At 36.9% G+C, this 17,169-nt stretch overlaps 1 protein-coding gene across 3 annotated transcripts in view; it reads left to right on the top strand.

Annotated features, from left to right (window-relative positions):
• The window catches only part of GK (glycerol kinase), a 68,797-nt gene extending 53,682 nt beyond the window's left edge, over positions 1–15,115 (top strand). For 2 of the 3 annotated variants that reach the window (XM_054566582.1, XM_054566583.1), the window contains 7 exons: positions 4,258–4,336; positions 5,141–5,237; positions 5,757–5,841; positions 6,368–6,488; positions 6,617–6,760; positions 9,346–9,426; positions 11,054–11,191. In XM_054566582.1, coding sequence (XP_054422557.1) covers positions 4,258–4,336; positions 5,141–5,237; positions 5,757–5,841; positions 6,368–6,488; positions 6,617–6,760; positions 9,346–9,426; positions 11,054–11,178 — 732 coding nt within the window. In that variant the 3' untranslated portion in view covers positions 11,179–11,191. Of the gene's footprint in view, positions 1–4,257; positions 4,337–5,140; positions 5,238–5,756; positions 5,842–6,367; positions 6,489–6,616; positions 6,761–9,345; positions 9,427–11,053; positions 11,192–13,117 lie in introns of those variants that run through there. The other variant, XM_054566584.1, reaches the window with a different exon arrangement.
• The last annotated feature ends 2,054 nt before the right edge of the window (positions 15,116–17,169 follow it).

Below are 17,169 nucleotides of genomic sequence, written 5' to 3'. Positions count from 1 at the left end.
AGTGACTTAAAACCATGTCCATTTATTTTATGATCTCATAGTTTCCTTGGGTCAGGAGCCTAGGCACAGTTTAGCTGGGTCCTCTGCTCAGGCTGTAGCCAAGGTGTTGGCTGAGGATGCAGTTTCACGTGCTCCATCCTGTTCCATCCTGTTCCAGGCTCACTCAGGTTATTGGCAGAATTCAGTCCCTTGTGGTTGTAGGACTGAGTTCAGTTCCTTGCTAGCTGTCAGTCATAGGCTGCCCTCTGTTCCTAGGGGCCACCTGCAGTCCCGTTCCACCTGAAGACTGCTAATGTGATATCCTGATGCAACATAATCGCACACATCTCGTCACCTTTGACATGTGCTATTGGTTAGAAGCAAGTCATAGGTCCCACTGTATTCAAAGGGAGGGGATCATGCAAGGGCATGACCACCAGGAAGCAGGGATCCTGGGGACCACCTTAGTTAAGAATCTGTCTGCCACAGCCAGTATACATTGTTTATGGACTTCTGTGATGTACTTTCTTGGAAAGCATACTTTCTGAGCAATAAATGCTTTTCATTTTAATGCCCTAACTTGTTGCTGAACCATTAGTGATATAGACTACATTTCAAACATAATGCTCCCCCAATCCAACTCTGTGCTCTTTTTATGTGATTAAAAATGCTATAGAGTTAGATTTTGCATTTGTAATATTATACAAATGAAGTACAGACTAAATTATATATGTATAGATACTACTGTGGCATACCCAAAACTGTTTACTATGCTTAATGGATAATTTTAAGCAATTTAAGGTCAGTCTTTTTTTTAAAAAATTTATTTTTAGAGAGAGGTGTAGGGAGGGAGGAAGAGAAACATTGATGCGTGCTTGCCTCTTTTACGTCCCCAACCAAGGACCCGCCCCAACTGGGAATTGAACCGGCAGCCCCTTGGTTTGCAGGCCAGCACTCAATCCATGGAGCCACACCAGCCAGGGCTACTTGATTATTTTTAATCCAGTCTTCCCATAGCCTGTTTCTTAACCTTTTATTTTTCAGGCTATGTGTCTAGTTTTTAAATAGCTTATTCCTCTTGTCCTGTTATCATTTAATTTATTCTTTATACCCTGTCATTTCTGTTTTGTCTTTCTTAGAGTACAACTATTAGGCTTCTGTGTTGTCTGTGCCTTTCATGACTTAGAACAAGGGTTGATTTATATTTGTAGATGACACACTGAGGTATTGAGTCTTTATATTTAGGATATAATAGATAGTAGCTTATTTGATAGCAAGTGGACAGTCACCGTCTATCATTTCAGGCTTCTGTTCCAGTGCACTTCTTCCTGCCCATCTTCAAAGCATCTTACCATCTTTTACCTTATCTCTTGCCTCTGAATACAAAAGACCACATATTTTTGTGTGAATTTGGAGGTTTCCTCATTTTTATTAATTTTTTAAAGAACTAAGTAAATTCCATGTATTATACCCTGACACCACAATTATGTATTTCTTTCAGGTAAATGTTTTTTAATCTACCTTTGATTTTCTTATATTGAATTTATTTCTTCATTCACAACAAAACAGTCCTGTACACTCCTGATGACCAAATTTAAAATAATTTTTTTCTGGAGTCTTGAGTGCAGCTTTGTGGGTTTTTTTCTGTTTTATTTATTTATTTACTTACTTATTTATTTTTAGAAAGAGGGGAAGCGAGGGAGAAAGAGAAGGAGAAAAACATCAATGTGTGGTTGCCTCTTGCGCATCCCAATTGGGGACCTGCCCACAAACCAGGCACATGCCCTGACTGGGAATCGAACCAGTGACCCTGTGATTTGCAGGCCAGCACTCAATCCACTGAGCCACACCGGCCAGGGCTTTTTTCTTTTGTTTTGATCTAAATAATGCCTTCTGGTTTTCAACCAGTTACCTTTAATTGAGACCTCAATTTTTCTTTTAATAAAATCATATTGCCTCCTCTCAAAAAAAAATTGTCTAAGCATATAATATCTTTCCCTTTTCAACGGAAATGCAGTACCTCAGTATTTGGTTCCCAAAGTATAAGATTTCACTTAGCTGATAGCCACAAAATCACTCTACTAGAGTTCTGGCACAAAAACTTTTTAAAATTTATAGTTTACTTACCTAAAACTATTGAAACTATGCTCGTTTCTTGGTTGTATATCATTTCGGATCATTGTCTTTTTTGAGCATATAAGGAGAATGGAAATCTGGGGGTTTTTTCCAATTAGATCTAGAACTGTGCTGTCCAATATGGTAGCCTCTAGCCACATGTGGCTATTGAGCACTTGAAATGTGGTGAGTCTGAACTGAGATGTGCTATGAGTGTAAAATATATACTCGATTTAAAAGACTTAGTACAAGAACATAAAATATCAACAATTTTTACGGTCATTACATGCTGTAATGATAATATATTTAATATATTGGGTTAAACAAAATATATTACAATTTATTTAACCTGTTTTTAGCTTTTTAATATGTTAACTAGAAAAGTTAAATTACATATTTGGCTCACATTATACAAGGGTAGGCAAAAGTAAGTTATTAATAATTAACAATGCAATAATAAATAATACTACAAGAATAAACTCTGGGCTCTGGCTGGGTAGCTCAGTTGATTTAGAGTGTCATCCCAGTACACAAAGGTGGTAAGTTCAATCCCTAGTCAGGACACATACAAGAATCAACCAATGAATGCATAAATATGTGGAACATGAGATCGATGCTGCTTCTCTCTCTCTCTAAAAATCAATTAATTTTAAAGAAAGAATAAACTCTGTTTCATGTACTCACAACTGTAAACCTCCTTTTGCCCACGCCTGTTTTTCTACTTGGCAGCACTGGTCTAGAAAATCTTACACATTTACTACTCTTTGGGAACTACTGTTTCTGAATTGCTTGCTTCCAAAAGAAATCTGAGAGTAATATTCATAAGTCTAAGCAAAAATGTACTTAGTTCTTTTTCATAGTCCCACCAAAGTATCTAAATATATAAGATATCAAAGTTAGGAAGTAGCCCTGGCTGATGTGGCTCAGTGGATTGAGTGCCAGTCTGGAAACCAAAGGGTCACCGGTTTGATTCCCAGTCAATGCACATACCTGAGTTGCAGGCCAGGTCCCCAGTTGGGGGTGCATGAGAGGCAACCACACATTGATGTTTCTCTCCCTCTCTTTTCCCCTCCCTTCCCCCTCTCTAGAAATAAATCTTTTTTTTAAGTGTACAGTTCAAAGGTTTTAGTATATTTAGAGTCATGCAAACATCACCACAATCTAAATTTAGCACATTTTCATCCCCTAAAAACACTAGGCAAACTAATTCACGCTCTGCCTCTAGGGATTTGCTTGTTCTAGATGTTTCATATGAATGGAATCATACAGTATATGGTCTTTTATGACTGGCTTCTTTCACCTCATATGTTTTCAGAGTCCATCCATGTTGTGGCAGAACTCCATTCCTTTTCATGACCAAATAGTATTCCATTGTGTGGATGCACTATATTTTATTTATTTTTAAACACTTAAAAAATTAACATAAATTATCTAATATTTATATTCAGAAAGAACCTTCCCATATATTCTTATATTGGGCCTTATAGTAGTTTGTTTAGGTAGGTGTTGCTATGGACACAACCAATTTATAAGTGAAGAAATGGAAGTTCAGAAAGCCTACCCAATTTGTCTAAGATCACAGCAATTAAGAACCAGAATTCAGGCTCAAAGCTGGTTCATCTGACTTCAGATCATATGCTTTTTTTTCCCCTCATTGCCACAGCTGCCATCCCCATCCCTTGCTGATTTTCTTGTAAAGAATAATTACTTCATAGTTATCCTCTTTGCTAACTTTTCTGTTGTTGCTCCCTGATTTAACATATCGTTAGACATAGGAAAAAGAACTTGTAATGTGGCCTCCCCCTATACCTTTGTGGATAAGATAGGAATGTATTCTAGGTGATAATATATATCAGTAGCTTAGCAACAGGTCGAACAATTGTACAAGAAGCAAACTGCTCAGTACATTGATGTCCACCTATGGGGGGACAGGTCCAAGGGTGTGCTGGAAGGTTCTCTTTTCCCTGCCTCATGAAAAACTTCTATAATGACCTAGGTAAAACTATGTTTGTGTCAGAAGACCTAGGCTATTATATTTGTGGAAGTCCCAAAGCTGACATTTTTGGATTTTATCCATCTGGCAGTGTCATGCACAAAGCATATGCCCAATAAAATTTTTTATAATGATAACATACTTCTCTTGGATTCCTCTTTTTCCCATAGGGTTCTGTAGCTATAGCTGGTGCTGTTATTCGCTGGCTAAGAGACAATCTTGGAATTATAAAGAGCTCAGATGAAATTGGTGAGTATGTTCTAACAAATGGTTAAAAGATCTAAATAATGAAATTTTTTGATGTTTTACCTTTGCAGCCTGTTAGTACTTGTGTTCTTACCCCGTGTGCAGCATTAAATTCTATGGATCCCTATATGAGTTTGATTTATACATAAAAGACTATTTTGTGAAGATTTATAAAATGAGTTGACATATTTAGTGGTGGTTATTAATAAACTGGCAAGGTAGGGCATAAAAATTACCCAAGAGTAAAATTGAACACCGAAGATTGCCAGAACCTTCAGGCGAAGTAGTCTAGTTAAATTTATCTGAGGAGAAAGAGCTTTAACTCTTAGATTAGAGGGAGCATGAAAATGCCAGTACCTATAATTTAAGTATTAATATGGATATTTTCAGTTTATGGATAATTATTTTGAACTCACCTACCCACTCTTTCACCTAACTTGTTTAATTTTATCTGAAGGTGAGATCATCAGAAACACATTTTCTGGGATGCGCTGGAGGCCAATTCTTCATCTTTTAGTCAGCAACCTTAAAAATAGTGGAAATGATCTCATATAGTTTAATGAAACAAATCCAGTTCCTTTATTTTGTGGGGGCTGGGTTGCATTTTCGTGGTGGTATTCAATGTGGGGCAGTTATTATTTTATTTTGCTCCTAGCATACTGTTGTTAAGTAGGAGCGTTTTGTTGTATTAATGAATAGGAAACCAAAAGCCCTGTCCTAATTTTTTTTAAAGAGATATGTTTACTGACTAAAGTGAGTAGAATATATTAGAGTGACTTTAATTTCTTTTTTTCTTTTTAATGTTAGAAAAACTTGCTAAAGAAGTAGGTACTTCCTATGGCTGCTATTTCGTCCCAGCATTTTCAGGGTTATATGCACCTTACTGGGAGCCCAGTGCCAGAGGGTAAGAATTAAAAATAAGGTATGCTTGGTGGGTCTAATAACTTATCAGTCAGTAGTTTCCTATCTCTTTTCAGATGATTTTAAAGTATTGAGGAAACCTTTTCTATTTGGACAGTATAATTTCATAACGTTTAATCTCCAGGAAGTTATAAATGATGTGACAATAAGCACCCACTGTGTCCGTTTTGGTGTTAGTGTTATTTTATCTTCAAGGCATCTGCAAGTTATGTATCAAATGCCATCATTCTAGATCGATGCTGATTTGGTTTTATACTTTTGCCATCTATTCAGATGGATCATGAACTTTTTCATATGCAGATGCAGGATTGTGGACTACAAAGACTTTGTAAACGCTTCATGTTTACGTCCACTTTTGTTTGGTTTTTGTAATGTCTATTTTTTTCGCTCTCCACACTTCTGTCTACCAAATTCAACCTTTCTATATTCAGGACATTTCGGATTGATGACTTGTTTCTTATCACCCTTCCCACTCTAACCTTAAAAATCCTTGTATTTTTAGGATCATCTGTGGGCTCACTCAGTTCACCAATAAATGCCATATTGCTTTTGCTGCATTAGAAGCGGTTTGCTTCCAAACCCGAGAGGTAATAAATATGGACTTGTTTTTTTATACTTAATCTGCTTCGCTCATTCTTAAACAAGTTACATATGACTGTCCAAAATTTATTAAACACTAAATAAATTAAATACTTAATCAAAAATTAAACGTGCCTAAACACATATCTAAGAAATGTAAGTTTTCATTCTGTTTTTGCTGGCATTACCTTCTCAGTTCCTGTCATCCACTAGGCACTGGGCATTTTATGGTTCGGGGGGATGCTGAGTGGGGCATATTAGGGAAAGGGAATAGCGCTAACAAGCACTCAGGCAGGAAACCTGAGTATAAAATAGTTGTTTGGCTGGATATAAGCGAGAGGAGAGAAGTGCAGGGAGAGAAAAGGTGAGTGGTGATCAGACCAAGGGGGGGGCTTAGAAGACCAGAATAAGAAGCCTCAATTTTATTCTGTAGGCTCTGGGAAGCTCTTGAGCATTTTTGAGTAGAAGATCGCCATTTTCAGGGCTGTTACTATGAAGTAGTTTACTTATGTTCATTACATTACTTTATTGAAGATTCTGGATGCCATGAACCGCGACTGTGGAATTCCACTCAGTCACCTGCAGGTAGACGGAGGAATGACCAACAACAAAATTCTTATGCAGCTACAAGCAGACATTCTGTATATCCCCGTAGGTTAGTCAACCTTCATTCCTTTCAGTTCTGAGACTAATGTCTCTCTTGGGAGAACTGGTTTTTGAGGCATATTTTAAAAAAATTGTTTATATAAATACAAAGTTGTTGATGTAGCTGTCTCCTCTCAGTGAAGCCCTCCATGCCGGAAACAACCGCCCTGGGAGCCGCCATGGCCGCAGGGGCCGCAGAAGGAGTGGGCGTTTGGAGTCTGGAGCCCGAGGATCTGTCGGCTGTCACAATGGAGCGGTTTGAACCCCAGATCAATGCTGAGGGTACATTTAAAGAATGAAACCTTGCATACTATACTGCAAACACAACCCCAGTGAGAGAGAGCTTCCCTTCCTGTTTATTCAATACGTTAAGCAACTAAGCACAATAGCAAATGCTACTGTTTCAGGTTTGGCTGCTAAGCATGTTGGACTACACTAAATGAGTGTGGATGAAAGAAATGAGTCCGTATAAAAAACCTAGAATCACATGTTTGCAGTCCTTTTGTGTAGGACAGTAACACTGCCACACTATCAGTTGTAGCTTGTTCAAATAGCCTTTTGTAAAAGGGAGAAAGGCAGTATATTAGCCACTCATCCCTAATGTCTACACGGGATCACCTTTGGTGCCAATGGCCGGGTTTTAGGACAGGACTAGCTGGCTAAGTGATATTCTGGTAACTTTTAAGCACAGCAGGGTTAGCCAGACAAAGGCAGCAACAGTTTAAATAAACGAGCATTAAATACCTTATTCATTTCCTAACAAACTAAGCTAAGGCCCAAGCTCTGACTGACACCTTTATTAAAATAATATAATGATGCGTTTCTTAAATTGAAACACGTATGAGTACAAAAATAAGGTTTTGTCTATATTGAATTTGGTTTTTTAACTTTCTAAAAACCTATGCATACAATAGTATCTAAGTAAATTTTGAGCTATTGGGAAATAAGCTTCAGATGCATTTTTAGTTTTCTGGAAGACTGTGCTGGCACTTCTTAATTTAATTCATTCTTTTCCATACATAAGAAAATGGATTGTAACATTAATGATTTTTCTAGTCAGACTGTCTGCCATGGACCTTGATATAGAAATGTGTTTCAAAACTTGGTATTCTGTCTGTAAATAATTTTTCACTTTTGCAATATTGGATAAAATATAAAGTTTGAAATTTTTTCTACTTCTGAAAAAAATCAACTTTTTCATAAGCAAATAATGTTTAGCAAGTATATGGTCTTGAGATGCTACTCGCACTCTTAAATCAAGGAAGTTTTGTGCAAAGAGCTGAGGATTGCCGTTTTCTGAGAGAGCCATCTTTGCGGTTTTTAAAGCCTTAGCCCAGAGCTGATCAGTCATATCACTCGTTCTTCCCTTCACCAGCCCCTCCCCTCTCCCCACAACATACACATGCACACCTGTGCATGCACGGGCTCCTAGATGTAGATAGTTCATTCCTAGAGCAAACATTTGTTTAGAGCCCTGGCCGGGTTGTTCAGTTGATGAGAGAGCTGTCCCGATACGCCAAGGCTGCAGATTTGATCCCCTGTCAAGGCACATACAAGAATCAACCAATGAATGTATAAATAAGTGGAACAATAAATTGAAGCTTCTCTCTCTCTAAATCAATAAATAAAAATATTTTTTAAAACATTTGTTCAGAGCCAACTACAGGCCAGAAACTGTTCTTACATGGGAATATAGACATGAATAAAGACCAAGTCCTTGCCCTTCAAGGAGACTCGAGTATATTGGGAGAAGTAGACAAAACGATGAAAACTCATTGTAGTAGCTAATACCCTGAGATATGGGTGAGGAGCTGTGGGAAGTTGGATGAAGGATCAGAAGTGGGGAAGTGGAAAGCTTTCTGAAGGGAATGATATTTGAGCAGTCTGCCACTGGAGTTGCAGCCTCGAGGTACTGTGGAAAGGCTGGGAAACTTCGAAGAAGGGTAGCCTCGTGCATGTTGCCTATCATTGGGAGTGCAGTGTGTGTATGGATGCACCAGTGCCCTTTTTAAAAAAATTTTTAATAAAGATTTATTGATATTAGAGAGAGATAACAGTTGCCTCCCGTACATACCCTGACTGGGGATTGGACCCATAACCTTGGTATGTGCCCTGACCAGGAATCGAACCCCCAACCTTTCGGTGCATGGGACAACACTGCAATCGATCGAGCCACACCAGCAAGGGCAACCAGTGCCTATTTTTGTTTAGTCCTCTGATTGTGGATTTTTACCTTGAAGAAAGCCTGTATCAGCCCTGGCCAGGTAGCTCAGTTAGAGCATTGTCCCGAACACTGAGGTGGCGGGTCTGATCCTCTGCCAGGGCACACACAATAACCAGCCAATGAATGCGTAAATGAGTGGAACAACAAATCGATGTTTTTCTCTCTCTCCCTTCCTGTCTCTCTCAAATCAATCAATCAATAAAAATAACATTTTTAAAAAGAAGAAAGCTTGTCTCACAGGGATGCAATTTGAATATTGTGAGGAATCAAGACTTGTTCAATCTTTTGGCTGGACCCAAAATAACTGTCCTTCTAGTCTTTCCACATTATAGCATACCCTTCCCTGTATCCCAAACACAAGCCCCCCAAAAGAAATCAGATTAAATGAGATGCCCCTTCCTGATTCATCACCACCTGCTTGCCAATGGCCCGCTCTTAGCAGGCAGGCTGTCTCCCATCCTCCCAGGCACTGGTCAGCACTAGCAACCATACTCTCCCAAGTCTAAGTCCTTGTAAAGCCCTACGGCCAGTTTAACATGTGTAACAAATTTGTCAGGAATGCTGAGTGAACCTAAGTATGGTGCCTAGAACATCTCAGTAAACTGCTTTTCATGTGTGTGTGTTCCCTGTCTTCTATTTCTAGAAAGTGAAATTCGCTATTCTACCTGGAAGAAAGCTGTGATGAAGTCAATGGGTTGGGTCACAACTGAGTCTTCCCAAAGTGGTAACTATGTTTTTATTATTATTGCCACTTTGTCTTAGTATGTTAAATAGCTTAGCTAAGTATCTGACCACTTATACTTTAGCAAGGCTGCTCTGAAGAAGAGCATTATCATATATGCACAGTTTCTAACATTTTGAAAACATTTTAAAGTTCTAAACATAAAACGTAAATTACCAGGTTGATATGCATACATCCTGCCACATCTTTCCTTCTTAGTTTATTCGTGGTGCTTCAATTTATAGCTGAGTTTTCTAAAAGTAAAATTATTTCTAGTTTATTTCTTTTTTTTTTCTAGTTTCTTTTTAATGAAAAAAAAATCAACTACAGTCTTTGTTGTTTTTTTTTTCCTCGCAATGTTTCACTTGACCTTTTTGGGGAGCTGTCTTCATGACCTAAACCAACCAAAAGCTGTATTAATTTCAGAATATATTTCACTATTTCCTAAACTGATTCCAAGTTCTTAGCGATTGTATGTTACAGGAATTCATTGGAATCAGAGAGGAAGAAATGTAGCAAACATAGAAAATTAGAAGTGTCATAATAGATTAGGAAATGCTCCTGGAAGAAACCACAGGAGTGTTTTTAATCGTTTAGGTAGGAAAGTATTCAGCTTAACTAAACCATTTAGTTATAAACAGCCATAAGCTTCCTTTAATATGTCTGTGCTATTTAAATAGCCTTAATATAACATAATATCTTAATTATTTGCTAAATGCAAGGTTTGGAACATAATGAATAGAACAATGACCAATATACAGGAGCATTTACTTAAGAAGAGTTTATAAATGAAGTATAACCTGTCCTCCAACCCCAAAGTGGATATAGAACCACTGTATTTCTCCCACCTCCATCCCCTAGAACCACTTTTAATGTATCTGGCTTTTAAGAGAGGCTTCTGGAACCGTCCACTACCACAGATCACCATGATCTGTATTTTTAGCTCTGGGTGTTCCTACTTGAAACTTTGTTCTTTTTTTCCTCCTAAATTAGCCTAATATCTTTTTTCTTTCAATCTTTTATTCTGGGACCCAATTTAAAAAAAAAAAACATTAAAACAACCATGTTCTCAGGCAATATTGTAGAATGTAGAGTAACACAATTTAGTGTTTAAATATGAGTGATCTTAATAGTTGAGTACATCTCTTTATATACTGAATTCTATTTTAAAAAGAAAACAAAACCAATGGGTTTTGAAGTTTATTTTCAGTAAGCTACTATAACTTTTCTGATAGCCAAAGGATCTGTAAATTTGAATTTGGGGGTCATTGGATTGGTTGTATGGTATCTTTCGGGGAAGAATCAAGAAAGCTAAAATCAAACAGCCTCCCAAAAAAGTTCTCCATTGGCTTTCTTTGGCTTTGCCACTGGAAGGCTTATGGTCTATATGCATTATGTTCTTGGCTACTTGTGGCATGCTATCTGTATTGTTTGTTAATTGTCATAAACCTTCAACATTGATTATATTTTTTTTGATTTGAAGTAATAACTCTTTGCTAGCTTTTATGAATATACTATTTTTATAACTTAATTTGTTTTGCTATCATGTGATTCTTAACACAATTATTGTAATTATGTGTCTCTCTTTTGGTTTGCTTGACTGGAATTCCTTCTACTTGGATGGCCACAGGTGACCCTAGTATCTTCTGTAGTCTACCCTTGGGCTTTTTTATAATCAGTAGCATGGTAATGTTAATCGGAGCAAGGTACCTCTCAGGTCAGTTACTCTTTAAATTAGACAATTTTATTAGTTAGCGTTAATGTATTTGTATGTAACTCAGCAGAAAGTTTTCAAGTGATTTTCATTCTTCCTGTGCTTAGGAACCTGGAAAATCCATTAAAGGTCTAATTAGACTAATCTTTTGCGGCAGCCAGAATTAAGGACTGTGGCTCTGTTTAACCTCTTCTATTTTTAGTAGATGACAGTTTCTTGGAGGGGCTACATTCTGCTGTCAACTATAGCAATGAGTGAAAGTGAAAGTAATACTGTGCAATGCTAAATGACAGGACTTTCAGAGCGACAGATGAAAGTTAAAGTATAATTTTGGGCATTCATTAAATTGGCTTCTGAATGTATGTAAGATGTTTTTCATACTATGAAAATTTGCTATGCATGGCTTAAGATTTTAATTCTGGTAGAGAGTTTTGGCCAGGATATGTTAGTAGAGTTCTGCAAAACTCTAAAACTGGGGAAATGTTATAGTCACTTTTGCTTTAGTTAAAAGAATACATTTTGTGAACTGAAGTGTTTTAAATTATTGCTTAAATAATTTGGGGTTGAATTAAGAGTGAACTATTATTTTTACACCTTAACTTGTACTGAATATTCTTATGAAAGTAAAATCGCTCAGCATGTGATGAAATACATTGCATAACCTATATTAATTTAAGTATATTCATCATTTTGGAAGCTCTTATGATAGCTTGATTTTTCTTTTAAATTAATGGCTTAAATAGAAATAACTTGTTCCGTATGTTGCCAATAAAGTGAATCATTTTAAAAAGTCTTCATGATTAGGGAAAGAGTTAAATTATTTTTCTTAATTAATTAGATGATAACCTGGGTTTAAAATGTAAAATTTAAATTTTATTGATATGGGGGAAACATCTGATGTGGAAATCTAACAAGCCTTAATTCAGCTTGCTATCATCAATTTAGTGCTATATAAAATATGGAATGAAAATTATTTACATCAGTACAATATTGGATTTTTTAAAAGATTTTATTTATTTTTAGAGAGGGGGAGAAAAACATCCATGTGAGAAACATTGATGGGTTGCCTCTCACACGCCCCCAACTGGGGACCTGGCCCACAACCCAGGCATGCGCCCTGACTGGGAATCAAACCTGCGACGTTTGATTCACAGGCCAGCACCCAATCCACTGAGCCACACCAACCCAGGCAGATTATGTTTTTATTAATGATAAAATATGGGCTACTTGCATGAGAAATTAAAACTAAGATTGCCTTTTTCTGTACTCTTCATATTTAAGATAAATTTGTTCAAATCTGCTTCCGCAGTAGCAATACCTTATGTTGGTATTATTGCTTTACACCTTGCAAAGGGCTTCTATGTGTATAAATCCATAGCAAATTAGCAGATGTCTATTTTCTTGGTGGAAGAGTCCCAATATTCCCCAGAAAAACTAATTTAAGTTTGTAAAGAAATTTATATGCTGTTTGGGGGCAAGTTCTATTATTTGTTCAGTGTGCTGAGGTTATTTTTGGCTGCATAATGGTTGTGTGGAAAAGGAAAGACTATAGCAGCTAAATGTTTTCATTGATTTTTCCCCTCTCTGTTTCCCCCTTGGTACCATGACAGGATCAAAGGGCCTGGTCTCTATGAAAATAGAGACATGTAGCATATCTCTAAGCCAAAGGATACATTAAGTTTACAAATTCCTAGGCTTCCAAAATGGATATGGTTACCATCTTCAGGGTCTCTCTTGGTAACATATGCTGAGATTTCAACAGTGGGATTTGTTTGCCTTGGTTAAACAATTAGCAGTAGTGTTAATATTTGCTAATTTTGGAATTGGCCGTTATATTTGTTGCATTTTTAACCATGAAGCAATATTTAGAAACCCATATGGAATTTCTAATTCCAAAAATGATTAAGTGATCTTCATTGCTTTCGCTCCTGAATTGCATGTATGTTGTTATTAACATATGACTTTTGTCCCCCATTTTAGGTATCCCATAAATAATACCAACTCCTGGATTCCAACAATGGGAGCTCTTTACCTAACAAGAGACTCCAGCGATTCTGTCTCTTAATATGATGACACTATTCATAGACTCTGATTTTATTTATAAGCCACTTGCTGCATGACCCTCGAAGTAGACCTGTGGCTTGAAATAAAGAAAATGCAGCCGAATGAATGCTATAGAAACATTTGGTGTGTTTTTTAACATCAGCCGTTAAGATTGGACCAGCCACCTTTGGAGCTGACCCCTCCTTTGCCATCACTTCCTGCCCACTTCCTCTAAGATCTAGGAAGAATCCAGGCCCTGTCCATTGGCAGCTTTCCGCAGGCATAGTCACATGCTGATGGGCCAGGATTTGATTTTCTGCACTACACACACTTGATCAAGGGGCTAAAAATGAGTGACTTTGTGTTTCCTTTTAGCAGACTCCCGACGGTCCCCTTTTCTGCATATGAGGGAGACCACAGCGTCCTCACTGAACGTTGAAATGGAATCCTCTACTAAATTCTTAAAATGGAAGTTTAGTACTCTCACAGCTTAGATATTTTTCTGAAAAGTATTTGCCAAAACGGAAACTCTTGAGACATTTTACATGGTCGCACTAATTACACTGAATTGTTATCTGGACCTTACAGGGTAGGACACGTCTTCCTTTTTTTTTTTTCCCATCTCTCCTTTTTACATTTTTTACTTGATCTGTATGACATACATGCCGATATATTTTATATACTGAGGGTAGCCCATTTATAAATTAAGAGTACATTTTACATGGCCTCATTAATTACACTGAATTTCTGTCCAGATCTTAATAGGGAAGAACACTTTTTTCTTTTTATATTTCTTACTTTGTATGTATTACATACATGCTTATATATTTTATATACTGAAGGTAGCCCATTTATAAATTAAGAGCACATTGTCTTCAGTAGATTATAATGGGGCTGGTCTTAAATGGACCACTACGTGCATAAATATTTTGGGGAAGACAGCTGTATATGTTTTGGGGCAACGGTTATACATATTATTTACCAGAAGAAACTTTTTCTTAAAGAGCCAACATTTAAAATTCAAAGTATGTGTTCTATGTCAATAAAAGAAAATATACTTTATTGTGACTTCAACTATATTTCTTATACCTTAGATTTTTATTTAATTTTTTTAGCGGGATATATGCTAAAGAAAAAAAACTGTGGAATACTACAGTAAATGCTGTTTTTAAACACAAGTACTAGTCCACATAAAGTTATTTTCCTTTGACATAATTTTTAACAATTTGGGATCCTTTTGAGGGGATGTCAAAAACGATTAAAAAGTTAAGTTAAAAAAACACTTTAGGAATAAAGCCAAAATCACTTTCCATCCAAAAGTGTTATTAATTGTTGATAAGCAATTATTATTTCTATTTGGGATGACAGAGAATTACCTCTGCTTACTGTCATTACAACTAAAAAACGTTTATTATTAGAAATGGCTTCCAATGAAACCAAGAACTTCTCAAAATATTTAATATTATGTGTGCCTAATCTAGCTTCTCAGTGTTGATTTTCAAATATCTTAAAATTAATTACTGTTTACTACAAAAAGAATATACTGCCTCCTAATTATTTTCTTCAATCAGTGCTGAAAATGGAAAATATTTATATATTGATATAAAAAGTTTTGTTCTTAATGCTAACTTGGATTTGCAGTTCTCATTGTGCTGTTTTCTAAATTGTTGAATCTGCTGGGTTTTATAGATGTGCTGCCACTTTAGGGACATGAATATTATAGAAAGGTACTGTGAAATTACTACTTTGTGGCAAGGTACTTTGAAACATAATTATGTTTTTACAAAGGTAGGTTAAGTTAATTGTAAATAATTGTGAAAATCACTGTTCAAATAATTTTAAGATCACAATAATTTTCTACAAATTGCAATATTTATAAATGTTTGAAATTGTACACCTTGATATTTCATGATAAATGTACTTAAAATAAATTGACCCCTCATTCTTACTTGCATTTCTCATTTACAGACTATAACTTAGATCCAAGTTAAAGTAAGAAAGATGTTTAGGAAATGAGAAACTCGGCTGTTAAGACGTGATCAGGCACATTCTGAAGAATTAGCCAGCAGCTGAGGAAGTAGTTTCTGGAATGATGAGCAGCACCTCAATCACTGTATTACAAAAGACTACATTGTCCCATTTCAGCATCCAGAAAATAACCTGGCATGGTCAGCAGCCATTAGCAACGGGGTCTCATGTGACTAACCATGACCTCCTGGTTTCATTCTATGGTTGTTTTTCTCTACCTGGGTTAGTGGTGAAGAAAACTATATACCATTGAGTCAAGTATATCTACCATTATTCTCTCAACTCAATAGCAAACAACTTAATCTTTTATTCCCCATACTAATCAGTTAAAGAAATAACGCATCTTGGCTTCTGTAATATCTTAGAAATTGTTAGTGTGTTTCTTTCGCAGTGCCCAAAGCTCAGTTCTTTGGTTTATGGGTGTTTTATGTCCCTTGGGAATGACGAATGGCAACTATTTAGGAAAAACCACTAAATGAAAGATGTCATAGCAAAAGAACTAACAACACTGACATTAGAGTAGCTAGTATTTACCTCGTAGTGTCTACCTAATAGTAAATAGAAGAACAAAAATTATTTTTTACAGATTTAATGAGATAGAATTGATATATAGAAAAGTGCACATATGTAATGTATGCACTTCGATAAGCTTGGACATACACATACACCTGCCATACTATCACCGCAGTCAAGGTAATAAATACAGCCATCGCCTCCGAAAGTTTCCTTGTGTCCCTTTGCTCTGTGCGTGTGTCTGTGGAAAGAACGTTTAACACGAATGTACCCTCTTAATTTCTTAAGTGTTCAGTACCATATTGTTGACTATAGGCACTAAGTTGTCCAGCTGATCTCTAGGATTTATTCATTCTGTATGACTCTAACTGTACACTCACTGAACAGCTTGGCATCATGGATTCCAGGTCCATCCGTGTTGCTGCAAATGATAGGATGTCTTTCTTTTTTAAGGCTGAATAACACCCCACTGTATGCGCACACCACACTTTCTGCATCCATTTAGTAAATACCAAATCATTTCAATCATCACCAAAATATCCATCACAGGGAGACTGGTTAAATAAACTGGTACAGCCACAAATAAAAAATATGTAGCTTTAGAAAAAATGAGGACACCATCTACAAACATGGAAACATCCAGGATATGTGAAAAGGCAAGGTGCAGAGGTCTGTGTGTGTTACCTTTCTTTTTCTAAAAAAAGCTAAGATGTTTGCCTGTGCTGGAAGCTGTTAACAGTGTTTGCTTGTGTTGAGTTGGCTCTGACTCCTGGCCACCCTATGAATGAGTGACGTCCACACTGTCCTGTCCTCAACAACCCTGCCTGCTCAGCCTCTGTAGACTCGTGACTGAGGCTTCTTTGATAGAGTCAAGCTATCTCAAATTTGGTCTTTCTCTCTTCCTGCTGCCTTCTGGTTTTTCTGCATTACCGTCTTTTCCAAAGAACCCTGCCTTCTCATAATGTGCCTGAAGTAGGACAGCTTCAGATTTGTCACTTTTGCCACCAGTAGTGTTTCAGGCCTGATTTGCTCTAGGGCCCACTTGTGTTTCTGGTGGTCTGAGGTATCCAGCCCTCCAACACATTATTTCAAATGAACCATTTTTTGTCCTATTGAGCCTTTACAGTCCAAGTTTAGTATCCGTACATATTAATTGGGAATATGAGGCTGTGAATGACCTTAGCTTTGGTCTCTAATGACACATCTTTGCTCTTGGTGATCTTCCCCGATGCTTCCATTGCTGCCCTTCCAAGTCTCAGTCTTCTCTTGATTTCGTGGCTGCTGTCTCCATTTGAATTAATGACTGAACCAAGGTAAGCAAATCTTTACCAATTTCAATGTCTGTGTTGTCTTTATTAAAGTTGTGTTTTTCCTCTATAGTCACGATTTTTGCCTTGATGTAGAAGGCCATGATAATTGAGCATGTGAGGATATATATATTTGAACCA

Source organism: Pteronotus mesoamericanus, unplaced genomic scaffold (assembly GCF_021234165.1).
Source record: "Pteronotus mesoamericanus isolate MK-2021 breed Mesoamerican mustached bat unplaced genomic scaffold, CSHL_Meso_final contig_173, whole genome shotgun sequence".
NCBI classification, from domain to species: domain Eukaryota; kingdom Metazoa; phylum Chordata; class Mammalia; order Chiroptera; family Mormoopidae; genus Pteronotus; species Pteronotus mesoamericanus.
This window is presented reverse-complemented; position numbering and strand designations above follow the sequence as displayed.